Raw genomic sequence first — 27,419 nt, 5'->3', positions numbered from 1 at the left:
AAATCTTTTATAGTAACATCCCACCTGCGTTAATACAAAAGCATCTGCAAGGGGCTCCCTCAAAATCACCCCCAGTGTGCCCAATGCCCTTACCGCAGCTGGAGCAAAGTTTCAAAGGACGCATGGATCAATGCTCTCAACACCACCCACCTCATCTCCTTCAACAACCTTGACCTGAACGTCAGAAACTGCAACAATTGGATAAGCAACTGCACAGACAGCATTACTCTCATCGACAACAACACCCACAGAAGGTCCACCAAGCAGGCTAGCTGGTACACTGAAAACCTCTGAACCGCTAAACGACACTGTAAACAACTGGAAAGGAGATAGCACACCAGCAAGGGCACAACTGACAATACAGCCTACAAGACAGCCCTCAACCTCTAGTATCACAAAGAAAGAGAAACAAGGGAGTGAGCCTCCTCTAATTCCCCTCACAAATACACTTCAACTCGTAAAAAGAGAAGGACTAAAAACGTATGAAGAGGAGATCCTCATGTAAGCAGTTCTGTCTGTGTCTCTGTCAAAAAGAAGGTAGAGGGGAAGATCCACAGATTTTTAAATACTGCCCTCACCCACTATTTAGTGGCATGCGTCATAGGACAGCTTACGATGCCCAGGTGTAGACCAACACACTGAGCAGAGCGCTGAATTTTTTAAAAGAAAAGATCACGCAAGAAGAAGGGTGAAATGAGGTGAGGAAACGTTTTTCCAAGAGGGATCACTAGTGCAGAAAAGAGTATGTGCTAAAGCGACCTCAGGAAGTACCACCTATAATGCTTTATTTTTGGTCTCCCTTGGCAGGACTAAAAAATCAAAGAACTGAGTGAATGGTAGAAGTTACCACTCTTTACCCCCTACTGCATATACCAACATGTTACGGCCAATTTTTACTTGCCCTTCTGTGTCACTTGCCTTCTTCGGGGTCACGATCCCTCTTAACCTTCTATTTTAAATTAACAAATGGGCAATTTAGTGAAAAAGTGGTTAAATCAACCTTACTAATTTGTCAGTAACACATTCTTCATTGATGTCTGTGAAAGAAAAAAAGAAAAGTATATCAATCATGAATAAACCCCTCTGGACCCCTACACATAGGTAGAGTGCTATTGAGATCGTTCCAATCCCATTTATCAAGAACACACCTATGTGGAATCCCCAGAGAACCAAGTGTCGCTATAAACACATTGTGAAACAAACCCCCAGCACCCAACACCGAGTGAGAGAATGGATTTGCTAACCAATATCAAGATGGTAATGCACACACAGGGACCTTCACATTGAGGCTGCCCTTATGGTCTCTTACCCGAGTTTCATGGCAAAATCTCCGAACACGGGACTGTCGTGGAGACATCGCCCTGTAGTCACACACTGCAGAGTAAAGTAAATACTAAGCCAAACTTTCCCAGAGTTGCATAATTAAGTGTTTCTGCAGGGCCTGTGTCGATTACCCTCTCTGATGCTGTGTCTGCCACTTGTGATCACACCTATAGGTAGACTGAATACCCCCCTGGGGGCGTAGACTCTCCCGGGCAATTCTTTAGCATACTTTGTGCTCTAATGGTAAGCCTCTCTTGCCGTCAAACTGTTTTTGTCTACATTGTCACCAAGTGCCAATGTGCTTAAGGCGAGGCTCTGTTGCTGAAAAGATTCCAATATCACACCCTCTCAATTTTTTGTGAGCGGCGACAAATGTAAGTCGCCGTCTTTCTGGTACGATGTTTTTAAATTATGACAAGACTTAACCCACTCAGCACCTCAGAGTTAGATGCTCAAACCCGGCTGGGTTCATGCTCAGCCATTGTACCACCCGCACCCTGCTTACTTTGTCAAGGGTCGGTGTGTCCAGAACACGCCACTCCGTGTCCTCTGCCGTTGCTAGAGTATACGGTACATCGTAGTAAATAATGTTCATACCGGGTGTATGACGCAGTTCCTGTCTGCACCTTTACTGGCTAGACCTACAACCTCCATTGTTGACGGTCAGACTGTGGCATCCATCTTGGCCTCACCCGAGTATCGTTTCCTCAATCTAGGAACCGTAGAGTTTTTTGAGTGCCTGATAAGGACCATGTCTTTTTGAGCGTACAAGAAAGAAATTGCTTTTTATATGTCCCAAAAAGAGTTTTGGCTGCGGCTTGGATTATCTATGAAAAGTTCTAAAGCAACCACTGGCAGAACCTAAACCCTCCATTTTATAGTCACTGTAGTACCAAGTGCTACCAGTTTATTAAGGCAGTGTAATGAAATTATATTGGACTGATACAGGGCATCATATGATGTTATTCAGTTGGTGCCAGAACCTAAACTCTCCATCTTATAGTCACTGTAGGACCAATTGCTACCAGTATATTAAGACAGGGTAATAAAGTTGTTTTGGGCTGATGCAGAGCATCATTTAATGTTATTCAGTTGGTGCCAGGGGATGGAATTGTTTAGTCCTGATATACTACTTCTCAACCTATGCACCCACCTTTATTCCCTGAGAAACAATAGAATGGTCGTATCCCTTACTGCCGGTGGGAGGTACGATTTTTCAATTGCGATCCACTTCAAATCCTTTTCGCTATGTCTTTTCTCCATGCAATGAGATGTTAATTTGGTGTTGGTCTTTCCACATCTGATGATACTCATATGCTCCAATATACACATCTTCACCCTCCGGGTGGTCATACCTATATACTGGAGTCCACAGGGGCACCAAATGAGATGTATCACATTTTCTGAGTTACAGGTAGTATGGCTCCTGAGCTCCCATGGTCGAGGTAAACCAACGTCCACTTGCTTACTACTGATTGTCAGTGCATAGACTTTACAGTGGCTACATGCATTATGTCCAGTGATGGGTTGGAGGCCCCACGGTGTATTTGACTGTTGTCCTATGAGTCTAGGGGTCCTAGGTCATGTGTGGACCACCATGTCTTGTATGCTCGCGCTCCTCTTGAAGGAGAATAAAGGGCTCTCAAACCTTTACCTGTTGGAGTTCAGGATCCTCAAATTTCGCATAATGATCTTCCTTACATGGTTCAAGGCAGTATTAATGTTGTAACACAAATACTCCTCTCCTTTGTCTCTCTCTGGTGGGTCTCCAGTCGGGCATCTCTGTTGTTGTTCTTTGCTCTTTTGAGTGATTGTTTTATCACTTGGTCTGGATAGTTCTGTTCCTGGAGTTTCTGGAACAGTGGTTCCGCTTCCTTTTTGAAATCGCTCAAAGTGGAGCAATTCCTGTGTAAATGCAGGAACTGCCCAAACGGCAGATTCTCCCTCAAGCATTTGGGATGGAAACTTCTATATGAAAGCAAGTTGTTTCTGTCAGTTGGCTTAAGGTAAACGCTGCTTACCAGACCTCCAATCTCCGCCCTGATGTTCAGATCTAAAAACGGGAGGCATTCAGTCGTCATGGTCGAGGTGAAAAATTATTAAGGATTCCTATTGTTTAGCCATGTCGAACATTCCTCCGCTGTGGCTCTGTCTCCCCTCCAAATCACAATCACAGTGTCAATGTATCTTCTCCAGATTCTTATATGGCTGAAGAATGGATTCGTCTGTGTGTAGATGTTCTCTCCTTAGAAGAATGAGACATACAGGCCTTGCCTCTCTGAGGGCAAAAGAACGCCCCATGGATGTACCATTAACCCGTAGGAAAAAGGTGTTCCTGTGCTGAAAATAGTTCTTAGTAAGCACCATTTCTGCCAGGCACATAATGAAAGAATTCGATGTTTGGTAATTCCAATCATCCACAAACAGGATGTTCTCCACAACTCTCGATGTTTCCCTTTGGGAGATGTTTGTATACAGGGACTCAATATCCAGTCCAATCACGATTTCATTATCAGGGTCAAATTCCATGTCCTTAATTACATTAAGCACTTCCCTAGTGTCTTTCAGGTACGCCAGCATTTTTTGTACAATGGGGCGAAGGAAAAAATCACAAAATTCCGAGAGGGATTCCAACACCCTGAAACGATCGGTCGTCCCGGAGGTGGTCTCGTGGGCTTGTGCACTTTTGGCAAGGTATAAAAAAAGTGGGGCCTTTGTTGTCTGTTTGCATAGAAAGGCTTCCTCTTTGCCGCTGATCCAACCATTGGAGGTGACTTCTTCTACATAACTGCTGATTTCCCTCATCAGATCTTCTGTTGGGTCATTCTCAAGTATAGCGTAATTCCTTCTATCATTGAGGAGGCACAGACATTCTGTATCATAAGCCTCTTTTCCCTGGATGACGATAGCCCCACCTGGGTCCGCGGGTTTTATTACCACTCGTGGATCATCTCTCAATTCCTCTAGTGCTTTCTTTTCTACAGAGGTCATATTGCAAAAGCTCATATTCTTATTCACTATTTCTGATTGTTCGATTTCCCTCAATACTGCTTGCTCAAAGACCTCTACCTCCGGTGGAAGCTGGCGCATTAAGGGAGCAAATGTGGACCTTGCCCTTAATCTTGTGTACCCCTTTTCCGTCCTCTCCTCGTACTTCCCATAAAGAATATTTTCAGGCGTATGTTCCTAAAAAAGCAGACCAATTTACACTTTAGTTTAAAAGCGTCCACCTGATAAGTGGGAACAAAACCAAGGCCCTCAGTCAGAACTGTTTCTTGGTCCTTGGTAAGGGTTACATTACTCAGATTCATAATGAGGGAGAAAGGAGAGTAGTATTTGTGTTACAACATTTAATATTGCCTCGAACCATGTAAGGAAGATCATTATGCGAAATCGGAGTATCCTGAACTCCAATGGGTTAAGGTTAGAAAGCCCTTTATTCTGTTTCAAGAAGGGTGCAAGCATACGAGACATGTTGTTCCACACACAACCTAGGCCCACGGGAAAACGGTCAAATACACCATGGGGCCTCCCACCAATCACTGGACAGAATGCATGTGGCTACTGTAAAGCCTGTGCACTGACAATCAGTAGTAAGCAAGTGGACGTTGGTTTACCTCGACCATGGGAGCTCAGGAGCCATATGACCTGTAACTCAGAAAATGTGATATATCTCATTTGGTGCCCCTGTGGACAGTATATAGGTATGACTACTTGAAGGTTGAAGATAGTTATATTGGAGCATATGTGTACCATCTGATGTGGAAATACCAACACCAAATTAACATCTTAATACATGGAGAAAATCCATAGCGAAAAGGATTTGAAGTGGATTGTAATTGACAAACCATACTTCCCACAGACAGTAAGGGATAAGACCAATCTACTGTTTCTTAGTGAACAAAGGTGGGTGAATAGGTTGAGAAGTAGTATAGCAGGACCAAACCATTCCATCCCCTGGCACCAACTGAATAACATAAAATGATGCTCTGTATCACCTCAATTCAACTTCATTACACTGTCTTAATATACTGGTAGTAATTGGTTCTACAGTGACTATAAGATGGAGGGTTTAGGTTCTGGCACCAACCTAATACCATCATATGATGCCCTGTATCAGTCCAAAATAATTTCATTACACTGCCTTAATAAACTGGTAGCAATTGATACTATAGTGACTATAAAATGTAGGGTTTAGGTTCTGTCGGTGGTTGCTTTAGAAATTTTTATCGCTAATCCAAGCCACAGCCATAATTCTTATTGAGATACATAAAAAGTAATTTCTCTCTTGTAAGCCCAACAAAAGACGGTCCTTATCAGGCACTCGAAAAACTCTACGGTTCCTAGATTGAGGAAACGATAATCTGGGCGAGAACAAGATGGCCGCCACAGTCTGACCATCAACAACAGAGGTTGTGGGTCTAGCCAGTGAAGGTGGAGACAGGAACCGGAAATGCGTCATACATCCGGTATGAACGCTATTTACTATGATAGACCGTATACACTAGCAATGGTGGAGGACACAAAGTAGCGTGTTCTGGACACACGACTCTTGACGAAGTAAGGAGGGTGTGGGTGGTACAATGGCTGAGCACGATCCCGGCCAGGTCTGAGTATCAAACTACGAGGGGCTGAGTGGGGGAAGTCTTGTCATAATTTAAAAGTATTGTACTAGTAAGAAAGAGCGAATTTACATTTGTTGCTGCTCACGATAAGATGGGAGGGTGTGATATTGGAATCTTTTCTGCAACAGAGCCTCGCCATAAGCACATTGGCACTTGGAGGCAATGTAGACAAAAAACAGTTTGACGGCAAGCTCAACTCACCGTTAGGGCACAAAGCATGTTAAAGAAGTGCCTGAGAGAATCCACGCCCCCAGAGGGTTATTCAGTTTACCTATAGGTGTGATCCCAAGTGACGGACGCAGCATCAGCGAGGGCAATCGACACAGGCCCTGCAGAAACACTTAATTATGTAACTCTGGGAAAGTTTGGCTTAGTATTTACTTTACTCTGCAGTGTGTGACTACAGGGCGGTGTCCGCACGACGGTCCCGGGTTCGGATATTTTGCCAGGAAACTTGGGTAAGAGACCATGAGGGCAGCCTCAATGTGAAGTCTGTGTGTGCATTACCCTCTTGCTATTGGTTAGCAAATCCATACTCTCACTCGATGTTGGGTGCTGGGTGTTTGTTTCACAATGTGATTATAGCAACAGTTGGGTCCCTGGGGAATCCGCATAGGTGTGTTCCCGATATATGGGATTGGAATGATCTCAATAGCACTCTACCTATGTATAGGGGTCTAGAGGGGTTTAATAATGATGGTTATACTTTTATTTTTTCTCTTTCACAGACATTAATGATGAATGTGTTACTAACAAAGATGTAAGGTTGATTTAACCACTTTTTCATTAAATTGCTCATTTGGTAATTTAAAATAGGTTACGAGGGATTGTGACCCTGAAAAAGGCCAGTGACCCAGAAGGGCAGGTAAAAATTGGACGTAACATGTTGGTATATGCAGTAGGGGGTATGGAGTGGTACTTCTCCCATACACCCTGTTCTATGATTTTTGTTTAATCCTGCCAAGGGAAACCAAAAATAAAGGATTGTCGGTGATACTCCCTGAGGTAGTTTTAGCACACACTCTTTTCTGCACTAGTTATCCCTCTTGGGAAAACTTTTCCTCACCTCATTTCCCCCTTCTTCTTGCTTGATCTTTGCTTTTTAAAAATTCAGCAATCCACTCAATGTGTTGGTCTGCACCTGGGCTTCATAAGCGGCCCTATGATGAAGCATTCCACTAAATATTGGTTGAGGGCAGTTTTTAAAAATCTGTTGATTTTCCCCTCTATCCTTTTTTTGACAGAGACACAGACAGAACTGCTTACAGGAGGGCCTCCTCTGTCATAAGTTTTTAGTCCTTCTCTTTTTGTGAGTTGAGCCCTCAACCTCTACCACAGAGAGTTGAGAGAATCTGGGAAAAAAGGCCTTAGCCTCAAGCATTGAATCAAGCTCCAATAACAGCAAAGTTCTAGCATCGTCAAAGAATTCTCCTACCCCTCAGCTTCAACAAACAATATTACCCCCTCACAGGAACTCTGCGACAACCCTGCAAACTTCTTGCATGTCAAGATCACCGACATCTACAGAAACTTCAAACCCCAGCCCAAGGCCACCAACTTCTTAAAGCAACACAATGACGTTGCGTCCACCAAAGACATACGTCTAGCCGAATGGAGCCAGCTCGCCCTACAAGACACAGCCTCCATCATGAACTCCGTCCACTCAGGGGTCCCAACCAACCCACGCCCTCACCACATCTTCACCCTAGGTGAAGCCAGATTGAGACACGTACTCAACGACTACCGACTGATATCCCTGCTCTCATTCCCAGCCAAAGTATTAGAAAAAATCATCAACCAACAACTCTCTTCACATCTGTAGCAGAAGCTCCTACTCCACTCCTCCCAATCCGGATCCTGCAACCACCAGAACACTGAGACAGCCCTCTTCATGGCTACCAACGATATCCAAGCCCTACCTGACCAAGGAGAGACTGCTGTTCTGATCCTCCTAGACATCTTCTCAGCCTTCTGTATGGTCTCCGACCACGCACGCATCACAGGCTGCCCAACAGGGGCATGTAAAGATCGGCTCTTGGATGGATCACCTCTTTCTTCACCGGGAGAACGCAAAAAGTCTTCCTTCTAACCCTTCACTTCCAAACCCAAGGAAATCATATTTGGAGTAGCCCAAGGAACATGCTCATCCCACCATCCTAAACACTTATGATGCCTCTGGCCACCATCGCAAAAGTCCATGGACTCCACATCATATCCTACACCGACCACACACAACTCATCCTCTCCAAAGTCACCACCAAGACCAACATCCACAACTGCGTGACAGACGTCGACAACTGAATGAAAGAAAACTACCTTAAGCTCAGTTTGGACAAGACACTGGTACTGCTTTTTTGGGGGGAAAAAGCTCCCTATGGAACACATCCTGGTGACTCTCGGAACTCTGACCTACTACTACCCCCACTGACCATGCTAGGAACCTAGGCCTTTCTAGACACAAGCAGACCATGACAACACAGGTCCACTCCATCTCCTCTTTCTGCTTCTTCATTCCCTGCATGCTTCGTAAGATATTCAAATGGCTACCCCAAATCTCATGACGCACCATCACCTAGGTCATCCTCTCCAGTGGACTGGACTGTGGCAATGCTCCTTATGCAGGTATCGCAGCTCACCTCAGAAGACGACTACAGAGCAAACAGAACTCCACAGCCAGGCTCGTCCTGGATCTCCCTAGACGAACCCACATCACCTCGTACCTCAGGGAAGTCCACTGGCTTCATGTAGAGAAAAGATGCTGTCTTGCTTCGCCTTTCAGATAATACAGAATCCCCCACACGGTGGCTCAAACACGGCGAAGCAGGAGACAAAACACAACAGCACCTAGAAAAGGGTTTTATTTGACAAAATGCAAAGACTCTCTTTTTGGAGAAAGGAATAGGGTTTATTTATGCAATGCTCTCTAACAGAAAGGCTTTCCCAGATGCCAAATGCACAACATTCAAATACGCATAGATATCTATATATATTTATATGCAAGCAAAAATAACACACTTGGTAAATGCAACAGTTAAATACATGAATAATAGTATGAATAAACCAGCAGCAAATAATATGAGATAACACTCTAGAAAATATGCTGGATGTCCAGCAAGAGATCAGAAAGATATATACACTGAATACATCAAATGATTACTTTGGATGTGCACCTCACTCATTCACACATCACAAAGAAAACACCTCAAATGATGAATGCCACTGGCCACACATCAGAATGGCAATAATCAAAACTCAAACACCTCAAATGACCACAGCCACTGGAACCACGCATCACAATGGCACTAGTCAGAAACAAATCACCCAACCGATCGTTCACTCGACATCCTTGCCAGTTCTCACTGGGGGGGGGGGGGCATCCACAGCTGGCTTGGACTCTCGACCGGGACTCAAGTTTCGTTTGCCCTACAGCAGTACGTCTACTCTAAGTGAGCTCCCAACTCAGCTGTCAACAAACCTCAGCTTTATAGTCTCAAAACACACAATAGAAGATTAGAGAGTTCCCTCCCCGCACAAGGAATCTTACTGGAACTAGCCAGCTTCCAAGCAAGCTTTTCATGGCAGGAAGGAGTCCCCTCTACATTTTCGCATGTTCCAGCCTTTATCCTGATGAAGCTCACGAAAGCCTTCCAGGGTACATTAAACACTCTCACAAAAACAATCCTTGAACGTGATTAACCCAAAACCCTTGCAAGCGTGGCTGGGCACCCAGAAAAAGCTCAAGCCAGGCAGAGTCAGAATTCAGGATGACATGGGGCCATGTCAAAGCCAATAGTAAGAAATTAATAATACTACTAAGGGTACAACACAGTGCACATTTGTGCACCACTGCTTATGGCATCACATACTTCATTTCAATGTACAACACAGTGCACATTTGTGCACCAATGCTTATAACACTGAACTTCGAGACCAAAAAGTACATTCCACACCTCTCTCTCTCATGCTTTCAAATGCACACCCACACATTCTGTTCTTAGCAAGGCTGTTCTACTCCTTGACAGCTTCCACTGAAAGACTGCAAGATTACAAGAAAGAAACCTTTAAGAGAAACAAGGCATATGCAGGATGTTGTACATTCAGGCTAGGATAAAATAACACACCAAAGTCAATTAATATAATGGTAGTCAAAGGTCAGCACAGGGTGTCAGACCACAAGAGAGCCTCTAGCACTACAAATGCCCATTCAATCTCCTGACCGATGAATACAAGGCTCTACACATCTCTGGACCCGCCTGCTTGAACCATCGCCTGAACTTCCATCAGCCCACCAGACCCCTCCACTCTCCTTTCTCTTACCCTCACCCCTGCATCTGACGTAGCAGATGCCGAGGGTACTACTACCGAGCAGCAAAGACATGGACTGAGCTACCATTTCATCTACGAAGCTCCCTATCTCTTTCAGCTTTGCACTAGTCCCTGAAGACCTGGCTATTCAGCTAATCAATAGAACTCTGCCAGCACCTGGATACCCTTACGGGTGACAAGAAGCGCTCTACAAATAAATCTATTGATTGATTTTCAAAACTCCAAAGCATCCAGAACCATGCCACCTTTCTTTCTCGGTTTAAACATTTCTGTTTCCCCTCACATTGTGAGGCCTTAGTCTTGGTTTTACATTTAAAAGTATGGCCTAAAATATACTAGACTACAAAATGTATTTAGACCAGAATCTAAGGCCTGCCTCCAGTCATGCATGACATGGGGCCACTGGCAGTAATGCAAATCTATGCTGTTAAACTCAAGTGCCTGTGTTTGTGTTGTCAGTCTGCATAAGTGCTGCGTATGTTTTATCGTTTGTGCGTATATGCAGATGTATGTCCCTCTATGTGTTGTGTATCTGTGTGCCTAGCTGAGTCTAAAGCCAAAACTGTTATTTTAATCAATGCATTTTTGTACTTCATCAAAGGCAAACAGAAGATAATAGCCCAGATCCTCCAACTGTTAAGTCTCTGTCAATTGATTAAGTACCTAAAAGGCGCAGAAATAGGCAGAGTCCTGCAGGTATTTAGGAATGTAAATAAAATGTTACTGTGTATAGCCAAATGATGTGAAGGGCACCTGCAATCCCCCGAAGCAGTGCCTGAAATCTATTTGCAGTATTTGTAGAGCACGTACTCTCATCCCCACAGGGATATCTCCTGCTGAAACTGCTACACGGCCTATCTGTACTGGGGGAAGGAACAATTTAATAGATGAGTCAGTTACTCTGGGAAGAGCCATGATTTAAGCTTTTTTCCGAATCGAACACAGTCACTAATGAGGCAGAGGTCCAGGAGTAAAAGGTTCCACTGGACTGCTGCCATATGGGTGAAAGATCAACCTCCGGCTCTAGTTTTGCTTTACACAATTGACTTTGACTAAGGCTAGATTTACAGATCTCAAATTTCTTGTAGGTTTGTAAAACTCCACCTTACACTATAAGCATGGCAGAGCAGCTTAAAAGTAGCTCTTTCTAATGGGCAGCCAGTGGAGGGTTTTTAGGCAGGCCGAAGCGGAGCTGTGTCTATCTTTATTGCAGATGAGTTTTGCGGCTGCATTTTGTATCATCTGCAAGTTGGTAAAAAGATAGTCAACCATCCACATGTTTAGGGCATTCCCTTAGTACAATATACTGTCAATTAGGGCTTGAACTACGGTTCTGCACCAATTGACTGGCTTCCACGCAGAAAGGCTTTCTGAGGAGCCACAAGAGGCTTTGATTTGCTCCTGCATGAACAAAGATTGATCAGTGAGTACTCGTGGGGTTTTTGGTGCCTTTTTTGGCTCAGGGTGCGAGTTCCAGGGATACAGGCCACCATGATGAATCCCAAATCTGATGAGCACTTCCAAATAGTAGAATCTCAGTTCTTTTGGCATTTAGTTTTAAGCAATGAGTCATCATCCACCTGGCTACCTCAGAGAAGCAGCCAGAAAGGTTTTTTCTGGTTTCTTCATGCTTCTGCACTATTGAGATGACCAGTTGGGTATCTTCTGCATACCAACATATCTCAAATCCACAATTTCTGGCCATCTTGGCAAGAGATGCGACGTACACGTTGAAAAGTGTTAGGCTCAAGGATGCACATTGTAGTACCCTGCATTAGGAGCTGTGTGTAGGAAAGTGGGTTTCTGTTGCAGTAACCCCCCCCCCCCCCCTTTTTGCCTGACATTTGATGCAAATTGACTTGATGTGCCAATCAGGTTACCCGGGCCTGTGGGCTTTCCCAAAACGGTACCTTTGTACGCACAATTGGCACATCTCTGGCCACAGGTGAGCCCATTGTAAAAGTTACCATGGGTACCAAGGGCACTGTGACTAGGGAAGGCCTCTAAGGGCTGCAGCACCTATTGTACCACCCTTAGGGAGCCTGCACATTAACAACCACACACTGCCATTGTGCCATGCCTGCAACCCACTGCTTGGGGCCTAGGTAAGTCCCCCCTTTATCAGGGTGCACTAGCCCCAGGTTAGGGTACAGTTGCATAAGCACTACCCCTGCAATATTCAAGTCCATTCTTAGACATTGTTAGTGTAGTAAAGCCATAAAGAGTATATGGTCTGGGAGTTAGTCATTACGAATGGCACAGCTCCATAATGGCTTTACTTAATCCCGGGAAGTTTGGTAGCCAACTTCTCAGCACATTAAACCCACACTGATGACAGTGTGGGATTTAATGTAAAATGCACTCAGAGGTCATATTAGAGATGCTCCCTGAAAAACAACCAGCACTGATGTGGTTCCTGAATGGCTATCCGCCATTTGCCACCAGCAAACAGGTTTCTGAACCCCTGGGTAGAGGGCCTCCGCTCTCTGGGTCCAGAAACAAAGCCCATCCTGGGCAGAGATGTCATGCCTCCTCCCCTAGGATGGGCAGGGTCCACAAATGGGAAGCTTCCAAGGCCTGCTGCTTTTGTAAGCTGTCCATGCATTTTGCTGCCCCAAGCAATTGGCTCCCTCTGGTTCTGACCCCCCACTTTGGGTGGGAGAATCGGCAGAAAAACCAAGTTAGGAGGGGAGGTTTGCCTACCTTTGCCAACCCCACCCTTCAGGTGGGGGAGGCAAGGTGAAGCACACATCTCAGTCCCACCAACTTGAAGGTGAGGGGACCCAGAAAATTAGAGAGCGGCTCGTGCCCCATCCCACTGGAGGGTGGCATAATAGGGGATATACTTACCTCAAGGAAGGGACCTATTGGTCCCGACCTGCACACCCCTGTAAATGCCCCTAAATTCAGTATTTAGGGGCGACACTGAACCTTGCCTCCTCAGTTTCTAGGAAGAAAGAAGGACCGAAGAGCCATGCTGACCCATGAAGAAGAGAACACCAACTGCTTTGCCCCAGTTCTACCGGCCTGTCTAGCTCTGACCTGCCTACAACAGATACCCCGTGTCCAGCAGCCCCCCAAAACCCAGAGGACCTGCCCGGCACTCATCTCACATACTTTGTCTCCTGTGAGCACCAGATTTGCTCAGCCAAAGACTCCAACACAGAACCCGGATCCAGACGGCTCTGCGGTTCTGCACTTGATGGCCCCTGCCCAAGTGGCCCAACACCACGAGGAGACTCCCCAGTGATCCTGACCTGGGATCCCCAACCTACCTCGAGCTTCAAGCCGACTCCTGCAGCCTCAACCTGAAGGGCCCCCCGACTGCGACCAGAGCTGGTAAGAAGATACAACGCTTCAAGAAACCCCTACCCCGATGCCCCATGGCCTTGGGTGGCCCAACCTACAGTGTCCAGGCCTCCCCAAAAACCCAACTTACCTCTCCTGCCAGTTGACTTCTTCAGGAAACCTCCTTGCTCGAGCCTGCAGTATTTTCTTCGACCCAGAGATCTCCATTGCAAACTGCAGGGCTCCTGACATCTTTTTGGCACTCTGTATCCATCTCTCTCAGTGCCTCTGGTGGTGTAGCTCTTGTTCTGATTGTTGGCCCCTGCAGTGCTGATCCTAACACCAGGATCTTCACTCCCAGATCCGAGTGACCTGCTCGTAAGCAGCCCCCAACCAACAGCTCTCTAGCCCCATTAGTTACATTGGGCCTTTGCACCCAGCCACCCTAGTGCCGCCGGTGATGCGATTTGAGTGCCTAACTGGACCTTGGGGAACTTGGTCCTAAACCCTGAAACCATACTTGCAGGATGTTTACTTACCTGTCAACCACTAACACTATTTTCCTCATAGGAACCAATGTAACGCGTTTTTGTTCCTAAAATGTTGTGTTGCACTGTGTTTTGTATGAAAGTAAAGTAACTGTGCCTTAAACCAAAAAGTGTCTTACTTAACTTTGTATTGTAGGATCCAGGGTGTGATATCTAGGAATATCACTCCAAGTAGTCGATACAATCTAAAAGTATTCCAAAATAATCTCTATGTATTTTAAACAGTTTTAAAAGCAAATACAAACCTGTAACAATTGCAATTTAAACCACAACTGCATTTCCTTGTAAGGTTTTGCATTTGAAAGTATATTTCACTTACCAGTGCCAAGTCCTGCTTGATTTTAGAAATAAATCATAAGTATACCTTTTTTATACTTACCTAATTGGGCTGTATACGGTCTGAGTATGCGCCATCAGTCTTGATTGAGTGAATACAATAAATGCTTAACACACTCTCCTGATAAGCCTAACAGCTTGATCACACTACCACAAAGAGAGCTGCTAGTGATTATCTAATTTAGCCTTGGCTATACCTTTGGAGAGCCACTGGACTCTGTGCACACTATACCTTACTTCGGTATAGTATATACAGTGCCAGCTTCCTACACTGTAGGGGGAGGATCTAACAGTATTCAGCTCAATGGGCTGGATCCTATTGCTCAGGAAAGATCCAAACCAATCAAGGGCTGTAGAATGAAGCCCTAACTCATGAATTTCTTTTATCATTTGGCTTAATGAAGCATTATAGTAAGCAATGGAAGAAACCACACAAAAGAAGGTTTGCATTTGAAATATTTGTGTGCAATCAGTTTTTCATTTTGAGCAAAGAGTGTTATTAACCAATGACTTTTTTCTGCTTTCTGTCAAAACCTCTTAGTTAAAATGTTTTTCCAATTGTCTCTTTTCCTTGAAGGTCAATGAAGAATTTACAAACAACATGGCAAATACGACAGCAGAAAGCTTGATACAAAAATTTGTTGACACCAAAGGTACAGGCAAGGAGAGACCAGGTAAGGTCATGCAATAAAGGCAGGCTCTTATATCACTTGCTAAGATTGTTGTGCAACTAAGTTATCTTGCAGAATGTTTTATGACCTGTCCCGCCTAAAAACCTTTTTTAAATCAAAGTATGTCTTCATGTATGTGATTTAGCCTTGTTTGATTAAAGATAAATACAGCGGATAACTTATCTGAATGTTTCTCTTGTACCTGGATATAATTTCTAAAATGGGATCCTCTTGGGGGCCGCTGTTACCTGAATGTGTAAACCTACAAATGTTAATGGTCAAACGATGAGCCCATCATTCTGTAGGGCAACCCCCCTGTATTGTCTGTGTGCTTCCCATTAATAAAATGTCATATATTTAACAAAATGTATGGTATTTAAAGTATATACACAAATGTATATTTGTTGGTCCATACATCATGTTCGTCACTGTTTGAGGTTAGTTTAAAAATGTGAATGTCATAGGGGCGTCGCTTGGAGAGCCAAGATGGCGGACGGGTTCTGAGTCGGCTCCCGCCCGCACGTGTAAGATATCCTGCTAAATAGCCTTATTCCCCGGGGCTGGGGTGCCCTGTGCGACGGAGACAGTGGCGGCGGACAGCGGGGGCAGCCCGATTGATTTTTGAGGGCCGGAGCCCCATGCAAGCAGCCAGATATCTGAGCGGCGCCCGCAGGCCTAATGTGGCGCAGTGAGCCGCGGCCTCCAGTGCGAGGAGAGGCGGGGCTTACCCTCCGAGCGCGGAGCAGCAGCGGAGACCTCGTACCGAGCCTGGAGGTGGACGGACGACAGCAGCAGGGAGGTGCCCTGGGTGGAGACACCCCAGCCTGATCCGGAATGACCTACAGAGGATTCTTGGGCCGCCCTGCCCTGGAGTGCTGCAAGTGGCGGAGAGGTGCGGTGAGTGGTCGGGCTCCGCGTCGGTGTCGCCCCTGGCCTTCTGTGTGTTGCGCTCTCACTCTCCCCCTTCCCCCCCTTACATCGGAGACTGGGGGGCTCGGCGGCCAAATCGGGCCGCGGCGGGGGGCGAGGAGACTGGGTGGAGGTGGCGGGTGCGCATGGACAGTGATTCGGCCCGGGCAGGGCGGGCTGTGGCCTCCTGGATTCCCGCGGCGGAGGGACCTGATACGGCTGACTGGCGGGGTGGGTGCGGAAGCTGCGCCCCCCCCTCCCCTCCCCCCCCCTCCCGGAGGCCCTACGTGTGCGCTTGTGATTGGATCCTTCCTGTGGGGATTGGGCCTAGGCCGGTGGGCCGCGGACCGGGCGACTGTGACTGGGGGCCTGGAGCGGCGTGGTCAGAACCCTGATATATGTGGCTCTAGCCGGGCATTTGGCGCCTAAGACATTTGGAAGGGGCAGCATCCCGGGGCGGCACCGTTGGTTGCGGGGGCGACCCACCCTTGGGTTCCCCGGGTCTTGAGCGGCTGTGTTCTGGGAGCGGGCCTGTGACAATGACCAAGGTCAAGCATGGCGGAGCGGCGGCGAAGCAAGGGCCAATTGATAAATTTACCGGTCATTGTGTGGTCGGGGTGGCCGCCGGGGGGCCCTCGGCGGCGCCGCCGGACAACGCTGCCCTCCTAGCAGCTATCACGCAGTCCCGGGACATGTTGGACACCAAGATGGGGGCGTGGGCGCAGATGTGATGTTACTGCGCCAGGATCTACGCAACGCGGTAGCCCGCATTACAAAGACTGAAACTAGGGTGTCGGGCGTGGAGGATGAGGTGGCTACACTGAAGAAACGGGTGGCGGCCCTGGAGTCGACCCAGCGGGGCCTGGCGGGCAGGGTCGAGGACGCAGAAGGTCGGGCCCGCAGAAATAACCTGCGCTTTGTGGGTTTTCCGGAGGGCTGCTAGGGGAATAGCATGGAGCGCTTCCTTTCCCAATGGCTGGTGGGCTGGCTCCCGCCGGATTCGTTGTCCCGTTGCTTTGTGGTGGAGCGGGCGCATCGTGCACTTATTCAGAAGCCGCTGGTGGGGGCCCGTCCGCGGCCCGTTATTGCCAAACTCCTTCACTATCACGACAGGGATGTTATTCTCCGTCAGGCCAGAGAGAAGGAGCCTCTTCAATTTGAAAATTCTTGTCTTCCCGTATTACACGCGCATGGTCCAACAGCAGCGCCAATCCTTCCTGGCGGCCAAAGCCCGGCTGCGCGAGCTCCATCTCTCCTATACGCTTCTTTATCCTGCACGCCTGAGGGTGGTTTACGAGGCTCGTACATTGTTCTTTGACTCGCCCGAGGAGGTCTTCAAATGGACGGATGAGACAGTAAAGTTGCGCCCCCATACACCCCTGGGTCAGGAATCGGATTTGTCACAGAATGAGGCGATGGGAACTAATGCAAAGAGACAATGGCGATCCAGATCTCGTCGTCGCAATAGGCCCGGGGGGGGCCCGGCGTGGGGCGGACTCTGAAGCTGGCCAACTGCCGACTAGTACTTGAGGGTGTGGGAGCTCCATGTGGCCGGGTTTGTTTGCTTCCGCTGTGTGAGAGGGCTGCTGGCAGATTCGTCCTCCTGTTGCGCGGGATGGCCTCGGCCCCGGAGAATATAGTGAAGGGCAGATACCACCGTAGCAGGTTGCGGGTGGGGTCTTTGTGTCTTTGTTTTGGGGGGCAAGTTGGGGATCCATTGGTTGGGAACTCCTGAGGTTCATGGTTGGGACCCTGGGATGCTTCTCACCACGACAGGTACTTCAGCGTTGGTGAGGTATGGGGTGGGGGAGGCGGGTTTGGGGGGGACAGTTGGGAATGGGGGTTCTGGGTTGGGGGTTGACCGCACTTTTGTACAGAGCTGGGCTGGAGCAGAGACTGACGCCAGGGTCTTTTTGTTGATGTTGTTCCTTTGTCATTCCTCTCATGGCGGCAGATTCCCGGGGGACTAGTGAGAGAATAGCTACGCTTAAGGTGTTGAGTTGGAATGTCCGGGGCGCCTTGGACAAAATCAAGAGGGGGGCGCTTCTGCAATATGCGAAGAGGGCCGGGGTGGATGTGCTGCTCCTACAGGAGACGCATCTGTTGGGGACGAAGGTCTTATGCCTTCAGCGCTTTGGCTACACGCAAGTGTTTCACTCGGGGTTTGTTCGGGGTTCCGGGGGCGTAGGCATATTGGTGCATAGGCAGGTCCCCTTTATGCATCACCGCACCTGGGCAGACACATATGGGAGATATATGTTTGTTCTGGGGCGGATAGGAGCGGAACAGGTGGTGTTTGGTAGTGTGTATGCCCCCCCTCCCCTGTCCTGGACGTTTGCGGAGCAGCTTATGGCGCGCTGGGCGGACGTCCCAGAGGCTCTGGGGATTATCGGGGGAGACTGGAACAATGTGATGGATCTCGGCAGGGACCGACAGTCGGGGGCGAGGGGAGGGTGGGCCGACGAAACTTAGTGCGCTGGTCGGGGGCCTAGCGTGGGTGGATGCCTGGCGGCGCTGCCATGGCCTTGCCCGCGAGTATACATTCTTGTCAGCGGTCCACGGCTCCTTCTCATGACTTGATTACATTTTTCTCTCGGGGTCCGCAGAGTCCCGTCTGGTGGAGGCTGAGATTCTTCCGCGGGGGCTCTCGGATCACTCTCCAGTATCAGCGCTCCTACGTATGGGGGGCTCGGGGCAGCCGTTTCGATGGCGACTCTCGGGGTGGCACTTGCAACAAAGCGCCTATATGACGCACATGACTACGGCGCTTGATCAATATCTGACACTGAATGTGGGCTCCGTGCCCGGGGCGGACATGTTGTGGGAGGCGTTGAAGCTGACACTGCGTGGGGCGGATATCTCATACTGTGCGACGGCCCGTCGCGAGCGTCGGGCGGGGTTGGTCCGGGCGGAGGCCGAAGTCGCGGAGTTGGAGCGTAGGGGCCGGGTGGATGGGGGGGAGATGCTTCGCCGGCAGGCAGCTACTATATGCACAACAGACGTACAGCTCCCTGTTGCTGGACGAGGCACGGCAGGCTTGGCTGGCCACTAGGAGTCGGGTATAAATCGGGTGCAATGTTGCACAGGCTGTGTCAGGGGGTGCATCGTGCCCAGGATCTCCCGGGACTGGTGGACTCAGAGGGCTTGCCTCTTGCGGACCCAGGTGCACTCGCTAATAGCTTCGCTACATACTATGCAGGCCTATATAGTCCTTGTAAATGCCTCCCGGGACTGGCAGTGGAGCGATTCCTTCATGACCACCCGATTACGACATTATCGGAGGCGGATAGGGCTAAACTGGATCTCCCGCTCACGTTGGAGGAGTTTGGGGAGGCGTTGGGAAGCCTTAGCCCGGGAAAGGCCCCGGGCCCCAACGGGTTCCCGAGTGAGTTTTTCAAGAAGTACTTCCTCCAATTGGGTTCGCATTACATGGCGGTGGTAGAGGAGGCTCGAGACAGTGGGTTGCTGCCTCGGGACTGGAGGCATGCGGAAATTGTGGTGTTCCACAAGGATGGTAGACCCCCGGAGGAACACGCCTCGTATCGCCCGATTTCTCTCCTCAACGTGGAGGCCAAAATCCTGGCGAAGGCCCTGGCCAACCGCCTCTTACCCTACATTGCCTCGCTGGTCCACCCGGATCAGGCCGGGTTTAGCCATCCCGCGCTACACGACATAATATCCGACGGGCCCATGTGGCGGTTGCCGCGGTACTGCGGTTGCGGGTTCCAGCAGCCCTGCTGCTGGCGGACATGGACCGGGCATTTGACTCCCTCAGCTGGCGATATCTGTTCTTGTTACTGCAACGTTTGAACTTGGGTCCGCGGTTCATATCCTACGTGCGGCTCCTATATACGGAGCTCACAGCCTCGGTCAGGGTGGCGGGGGTGACGTCGTTGACCTTCCCAGTGCGACGTGGAACACGTCGGGGATGCCCCCTGTCCCCATACCTGTTTGCCCTAGCCATGGAGCCCTTGGCTGCCTGGGTGCGGATAGATGCGCAAATCTCTGGCTTTGAGTGGGAGAGTGGACTGGTCGATCGCATTGCCCTATATGCGAACGATGTCCTTTTCTTTCTGACGGATCGTGATCGTACAGGACCCCAGATACTCCGCATAATGCAGATCTTCGGGGAGAATTCGGGCCACTTCATGAATCCCCGGAAATCTACCCTGTGGGTATTGGGGGGTCCGGCTCAGAAGGGGGAGTGGGCCTCTTCGGTGCGAATGGCGGCTGGGGGATTTAAGTATCTAGGTGTATTTTTGTCTCCCACCCCGGCGGTTTCCTGGGAGCGTAATGTGGTGCCCGTGTGGGAGCGAGTGTGCCAAGATATCCAACTGTGGGCTCGGATGCCGCTCACTATATTTGGTCGGTCGGCGATTTTCAAGATGGTGGCCCTCCCTCGTCTTCTGTATCAGTTACGGAATCATCCGTATACGATCCCGCCGAGCTGGTTCCGTCGGGTGAATTCGATCTTAGGCCAGTTTCTATGGGAGGGTGGGGTGGCTCGGGTAGCATTGCAGATGTGTTTCCTCTCCACGTATGGAGGGGGTTTGGCTACGTCGGATATACTCTCCTACTATCAGGCCTCCCACCTGTTAATTCTGAATGAGTGGTGGTACGGAGATAGGGGAGACCCGGCCTACGCCGTGGAGCGGAGACTTATGGCTCCGCACACGATACACACCTTGCTCTACTCTGCCTCGCTCCGGTCGCACCTGCCCCCGGCGACGCAGGTAGTATTTCGAATCTGGCGCCAGGCGCTGACACGAGTTGGGTGGTGGAATGTGCTCACGCGGGAAACCACCTTGTGGCATAACGGCCAGCTACCTCAGATGGCGGCCTTGTCCGGGTTTGAGGGTTGGGATAGGATAGGCATCTCCACAATAGGGGATGTGGTACGAGACTGTGCCTTGATGTCCTTTCAGGATCTGCAACAAGAATACGGAATGCCCCGGGCACAATTCTATAGGTACCTCCAGTTCCGCCATGCACTGTCCCCTAGCTTGGTGGGCCTGGATTCCATAGCAGATTTTAGTCCAGTGGAGGCGAAGCTTTTCATGGGGGATCTCCTCGAGCGGAAAATTTCTAAGATATATAGAACACTCGTTATCCACAGTTCCCCCTCACTACAGGGCCTAAAGGGATCTTGGGAGGGTGATGTTGGGCCCCTCAATGAGTCGGATTGGACGGAGGCGCTGGCCTCGCCCCGGGGGGGCAGCAATAGCCATGCGACTACGCCTCATTCAATTCAAATACTTACACAGGGCTTACTATACCCGTAGGAGGCTGTGGCGGGCTGGGCTGATTGCGTCCCCGGAGTGCCTCCGCTGTGGGCGGGAGGAGGGCTCCTTCTTTCATACGGTGTGGTCATGTGTGTCGTTGTCTCGGTTCTGGAGGGGGGTGTTGTCCTGCCTGTCGGAGGTGTTGGGGTGGGATCTACCAACGGACCCTAAGCTGGCTCTCCTACACATTATGGATGATATAGGAGGAAACATTTACAAGAGACACCTGCTTTTGTTGGGCCTTACCTTGGCCAAGAGGGATATCGCCCGGGCTTGGAAGGCACCGGTGGCCCCGTCTCTGAATGTGTGGAAGAGGGGTCTGGATTTTAGCATGGGTTTGGAGCTCCCTATCTTCGCTGCCAGGGGGTGTCTCCGCAAACATTATAAGATTTGGAAGCGATGGGCAGACTACAGGGGTATCCTGCTGGAGCCACCCCCGGAGGTGCGGGAAGAGGGGTCCCTTTAGTGCCCATGGGACGGGATGGCTTATGTTGGACCTGGGGTCGGATCTGTCTAGTCTATGCTCTTATTGGTGGTTGGTTGCTGGTCATGGTATAGTGCGGTCGGGGGGGATCCGGGTGGTGGGAGGGGCGGGGGGGTTTCTGTTTTTCAAATGTAGTGCACCTTGCAGTATTTTATTAATGTAAAAGGTCAATGTTGCTATGTTTGCAATGACTTGGCAGATGCCTCTGGATTAGCGGGGGCCTGCATCATATGTGCTTGTTGACGAATAATCTTTTCTTAAAAAAAAAGAAATGTGAATGTCATTTGCATTGTAGGATCTGCTGTGATAGTCATGAGCACTTGCATAGTCCTGCCCTGTTTAGGTCTGCCCTTTGAGACAGCTGTCTCTCAAGACCATTGTTTGTAAAACAAAAAAGAAATGTCAATTATACTTACATTTATGGGCTATCGGTGGGTGGTCTTCATTAATTTGTCTGTTGAATTGTTGCTCACGCTTCTGCCAACCACAGCATAGGACAGTGCTTCACTCCACTTCGGCTATTGGCTGACCTCTATGTGACTCCCTGTATTTTGCTTTTGTACATCTGCAGTGGAAATAGTCCTCTTCGGTTCCAGGGCTGGAGATGCAATGTGGGCCACTTTTAGTTATGTTTGCTCTAAAAAAATAATACTTCTACCATCTGTGGTATCATAAACACCTAAAATCATGCCTTTTGGCATACATCGAAAACCTAAACCATTAGAGGTTCTTGATACAAGCAGAACTCTAGTAGATAATAAAGTGTCACATAAGGGCAAAAGGAAGTGCACACCTATTCCTTCTACACCCAGAAGATAAATCAATATTGACTCTTTTGATAAATTACAATGTCTTATAAACCAGCTTCACCTCCTACTTCTCTATGAAAGCATTACAACCTACAAGACTATTTGAGCCACTGGTGCCAGTGTTGCCCTGAAATAGCCCCAGCCACAATTAAACCAGCATTTCTAGTGTTTTGAAAGATGTATAAGGCACCGGAACAAGTCAAGTTTTTTGGAGGGACAGCCCTGACTCTGTAAAAGTTTGTGGTTAGAAAACGTTGTGCATCAGCCCCCCTGACCTCTGTCTTCAGACAGGGAGAGTAAATGACAAGTCTCTTTTGGCAGGATAGTTAATGGCCTGCCTGGATTGGCTCCAAGAGCATTCAGAGGGAGCATTAGTTGGACCATTTTGATAGGTCATTATTGGGATTGGTGTAACAGTTTGCTAAGTACATTTCTAAGCACCAGAAGGAAGGTTTTCAAAATTATTTGTCATTTCCTCACTAAATACAGCATCTGCATATTGCAGCAGACTGTTTTTAAGTTGGTCTTCATGGCTATGACTGACAAAGTCTGAAGCTAAGCAAAACGTAATGAATTTGCCATTCACTAATGTTTACTTTAAAGGGATGCATTGCATAGCATGAACACAACAGCAGAAACACTAAAGACTGTGGGTTTAAAGGAAATTCTGTAAAAGTCAGTACAAATTCCAAGATTTGTGCTACCACCAGCTGCAGCAGGAGGAAGTTCCAATGTATCGCTGGCAGTACCAGCACTCACAACAGCAGCATTACTCACCAAGAGATATGCCCTTTTAGAGGCAGTGTATGTCCATCATCGGTCTCCATGGGGAACGACGCCCGCGACATCAAGACAATGACTTTGCATCTTCCCTACTATTGTACACCACTCCACTTCATCACTGGAAGACAAATGGGTGCTTAATATTGTGCAAGATATTTATGCGTTTTGCCTCAAGAAATGTCCTCCAAAAATACAGCAAAGCTAACAACTTAATCATTGTTGAATAGTTTTTCTCACTCAATGAGGAAAAGGAGTTTATTTTACACTATTTGTTATCCCAAAGACGAACACCACAGAGAAAGAATTCAGATCATTTCTAGATCTGATTAAAAAAAATAATCATAAAAGAGAATTTGTGAATGATGGCACAGAATCCGATAGCCTCACTGCTTCATCTGGGAGATTGCATCTGTTTAAGGTTCATATTTTTATATACTCAGAGGATGACAAACAGAAATATTTTTCGTTTTTATCGCGGGATGTGCACCCAAACAATGCAGTGTGCTTCATTTCAATCTGAAATCAGCAAAAAAACACCATCTCCCAGAGTATGGGAGTGATGACCGCACACTTACGAACACAGAAAATCTTCATCTACCTATAATCCAGGTCATCTTCCCTCAGAAAGCCTAACAAGATTTCAAATCACTTGAGTTTCAGTACCTGGGGCTCTGTGCCATTTTTCCGTAATCTACTCCAAAACCAGTCCGGAGAAATAGAAAGAATATTATAATTTTGAAGAAAGTGTTTTTGCATCATGATTTTATTTCTGGATTCACATGATGTGCATTATACAGACATCTAGTGGAGTGTTTTGTTTCTGCTTTGGTGTCGACCAGAGATGGGCTTACCCGTCCCCTATGAAATCAAAGGCATAAAACAGGCCTCTGTTAGTGGTCACCTTTGGGTACAGGAGCAAGGTCCACAGCTCTAGGTCAAGAGCACTGACGTTTTTGAAGAAAGTGACGGAAAAACTGCAAAGCACAAAAAAAAACCACAATTGTCGTCGGAGACGAAACCACTCCTGAGGGGGACGCCACCAAAGAACACATCTGAAAGTCGCAGATTTTTCTTTTGGACATCGACTACGTGGTCTGAGAATGGACACTGGCGGGGAGGTGGTAGTAGTGAAAACCCCACTCAGGCCTTGAAGGAATGTTAACACCCATTTCAGATATTTACCACCACAATGTCATACAAAGGCATGGTGTGCAATTTGTGCCTTTCTAATACCCCCAAATGGAGAGGTGTTCAGCATGTGCTGAGTTCTTTCCCTGACTCCTTAAGGTAAGGGAGAAACAAAGATGGGAGCATTACACCATGGCACAGTCAAGACAGTCACTTTAGGACTTCAGGTTCTCAAGCGATGAAAAAATCATTGAGGACCCCAAGGTTGCCCAGGGAGATCAGGGGTCAGACGCCTAAGAATTGATGCACATAGAGTTACATGGAAGACCCACACAAGAAGGATCACTAGGAGGCGAAAGCATTGAATAAAACACACTGATAAGAGTGCAAGACCTAAGTGGTACCGAACCGAGGCTTTCTGGGTTGAAATTACCTTTGTTGTGGCATCAAGGTGGTCTAAGGCAGGATCAAAACTAAGGATCTCCATACGTCCAAAACAAACGACCCCGCTAAGAGCGCGCCTTCTCCACCTGGCTCAATGTCGAAAGGCGAATGTGACCATTCGAAGGGCAGGGAGGTGTAGAAGGACTTTTCGACTCTGAAAAGGAGGTTATGATCAACATTGGAAAAAATGGTTATCGATGTTGAAAACAAAATACACAGGCTACTGCAAAGAAAAGAGGACTTTGACAAAATTCCTCAAGTGTCTCAAAATCCCACACAAACCAGCAAGGGTAATAGTGCAGATACTGTTGCAGGGATTCTGTTTGGGAACAGAACTGTTCCTTGAGAGAACAGGACGTGTACGTAGGGACTGAGTGTCTCTACCATGTCAGTACCTGTAGGCCCAAATCCGGCTAGCTCACAGTTCCTCACCTGCACTCCTAACCTTTCCAGAGTAGCAGGTGATTTCAGCAAACCTAGAACACTAACCTCTAGTCCCCAAGAGAACCGTGGAAATAGATCACCTTTCATTCTCACTCATGCATGTCCACAGCAAACAGAAGAAAGAAAAAAAGGAATTTTATGTTTATGTTTGGCTTTTTGTAAAGCACATGGCTGACCAAGGGCTTCCCAGCCCAGTGCTGTGAGAGTTGCTGGCGAGGGTATGAGTTTGGACAGTTATCAAGGGAATAGCCATGCCTTGAGCTTCTTCCTGAAGCTGGGTTCTTCTACAAGCAATCTCAGCTCCCACGGCATGGAGTTTCACAGCTTCAGGACCATGTATGAAAATGATATGCCTCCCCATCTTTTTTTAATTTATTTTCTATTTATCAATTCTGTTTATTAAACATGAATAAATGGGTCATGCGACTCAAATAATCAATTTGCGCATTTACAGAGAACAGTGTCATTACAAGCGTTGGTGTTTTGCTTATGTTATCAAAGTTGCAGCAATAGTACATGCAATTGGTTTCAGATCGTCAAGTGTTCGTCAGGGGAGGGAACAATAGGGGGCTCGCACACTCCTCCCCGGTATACATTCCACTTAGTCCAGATTGCCATCCATTTCCTGGGCCATCCACGGGCAACGTATACTGTTTTCTCTCTTGTCATACACCAATCCATGTCCTCCCTCCATCCCTTCACTGTTGGCGGTGTCGCAGCCCCCCATAGCTGTGCTATGTTGCGCTTGGCAATCATCTGCCCGAGTGTAACCCAGAGCCTTCCCTTCACATTTAAGTCTGTGGGCTCCCAGATGTTCAAAAGGCATCTTTTAGCTTCGGGCCGAAGGGTCACCCCCCCAGACCGTACTCATACACCCTAGGATTTTCTGCCAGAAATCTTGAATTAGTGGACACTCCCAAAGAACGTGTAGGAAGGTACCCTCCAGCCCGCATTTTCTCTTGCACATCCCATCCTCACTTCTGCCCATGAGCAGTAGTTGCCGCCCGAGTGGTAAACCCTGTGTACATTTTTTACTTGTACCAATTTCAGTTTTGCCGAAATGACGACTACTTTTGGTGAGGAAAGTGCCTCTTGCCACTCTTCATCATCAATCTCCAAACCATCCCTCTCCCATTTCTCCCTAAATGTTGTCAAAGGGTCTGGAGTGTGGTGAATGAGTTTTTTATATGTTAGGGATATACTTTTTTCTGGTAAGTGTCCATCAAGGAGTCTATCCTCGAGAGGGGATGACTCAGGTAGTGACGTCCCAGCCGGAATGTTGACCTGTAGGGAGTGTTTGACCTGTGCGTATCTAAAGTCATCCATCTCGCATGTCTGCTGTAGTGTGGTGAATGTCGCCACTCCATTCCGCCCCCAGACGTCTCTTATATGTGAGATACCTATGAGGACCCATTTATCAAACCCTTTCGTACGTCCTAGAGTTCCCAACCGTTCTCAGTCCCAAAGGGGAGTCGCTAGCGTGAGTCTGTTGGCCCATCCCAGAGCGCGATTAACCACGTGCCATAAGTGCACCACGTGTTTGGTAGGCCCAGTGAGCGGGAACCTAGCCGGTCTAGAGTATAGTGCTCTCGTAAAATCCCCTCCCGGTAGTAGCCATCTATCCATACCATACGCTGGGTCATCCCCGCCTCCATACTGGCATTGGTTTATTGCGGACAACTGTGCTGCCCAATAGTACTTCTTGATGTCTGGTAGCGCGATACCCCCGTCGTACCATCCAAGCGTTAGCTTCCGGAGTGCTATGTGCGGTTTCCCATCCCATAGTAGATCCCTTTGCAAAGTTTCAATGTCCTTAAAGAACGTGTGAGGTACCGGGTCTGGGTAGTTCTGAAGGGCATATAGGAATCGGGGTAATGCCATCATTTTGAAAAGTGCTGCTCTCCCGAGGAGAGATAAGGGCAGCTTCTTCCAGGTGTCGGTGTCCCTTCTAAGCCTCTGCAGCGGCGGGATGAGGTTCCGCTCATATCGAGTCTTGGCATCTGTGGTGACGAATATGCC

At 48.1% G+C, this 27,419-nt stretch overlaps 1 protein-coding gene across 3 annotated transcripts in view; it reads left to right on the top strand.

Annotated features, from left to right (window-relative positions):
* The window catches only part of FCHO2 (FCH and mu domain containing endocytic adaptor 2), a 1,031,922-nt gene that overhangs the window by 302,794 nt on the left and 701,709 nt on the right, over positions 1-27,419 (top strand). For all 3 annotated transcript variants that reach the window (XM_085632343.1, XM_085632342.1, XM_085632344.1), the window contains one exon: positions 15,024-15,120. In XM_085632343.1, the coding sequence (XP_085488469.1) occupies positions 15,024-15,120 (97 nt within the window). The remainder of the gene's footprint in view (positions 1-15,023; positions 15,121-27,419) is intronic.

This window comes from Triturus cristatus, chromosome 2_1 (genome assembly GCF_964204655.1).
Source record: "Triturus cristatus chromosome 2_1, aTriCri1.1, whole genome shotgun sequence".
Classification (NCBI taxonomy): domain Eukaryota; kingdom Metazoa; phylum Chordata; class Amphibia; order Caudata; family Salamandridae; genus Triturus; species Triturus cristatus.
Note: the sequence above shows the minus strand (reverse complement) of the source record. Positions and strands in the feature narration are given on the sequence as shown.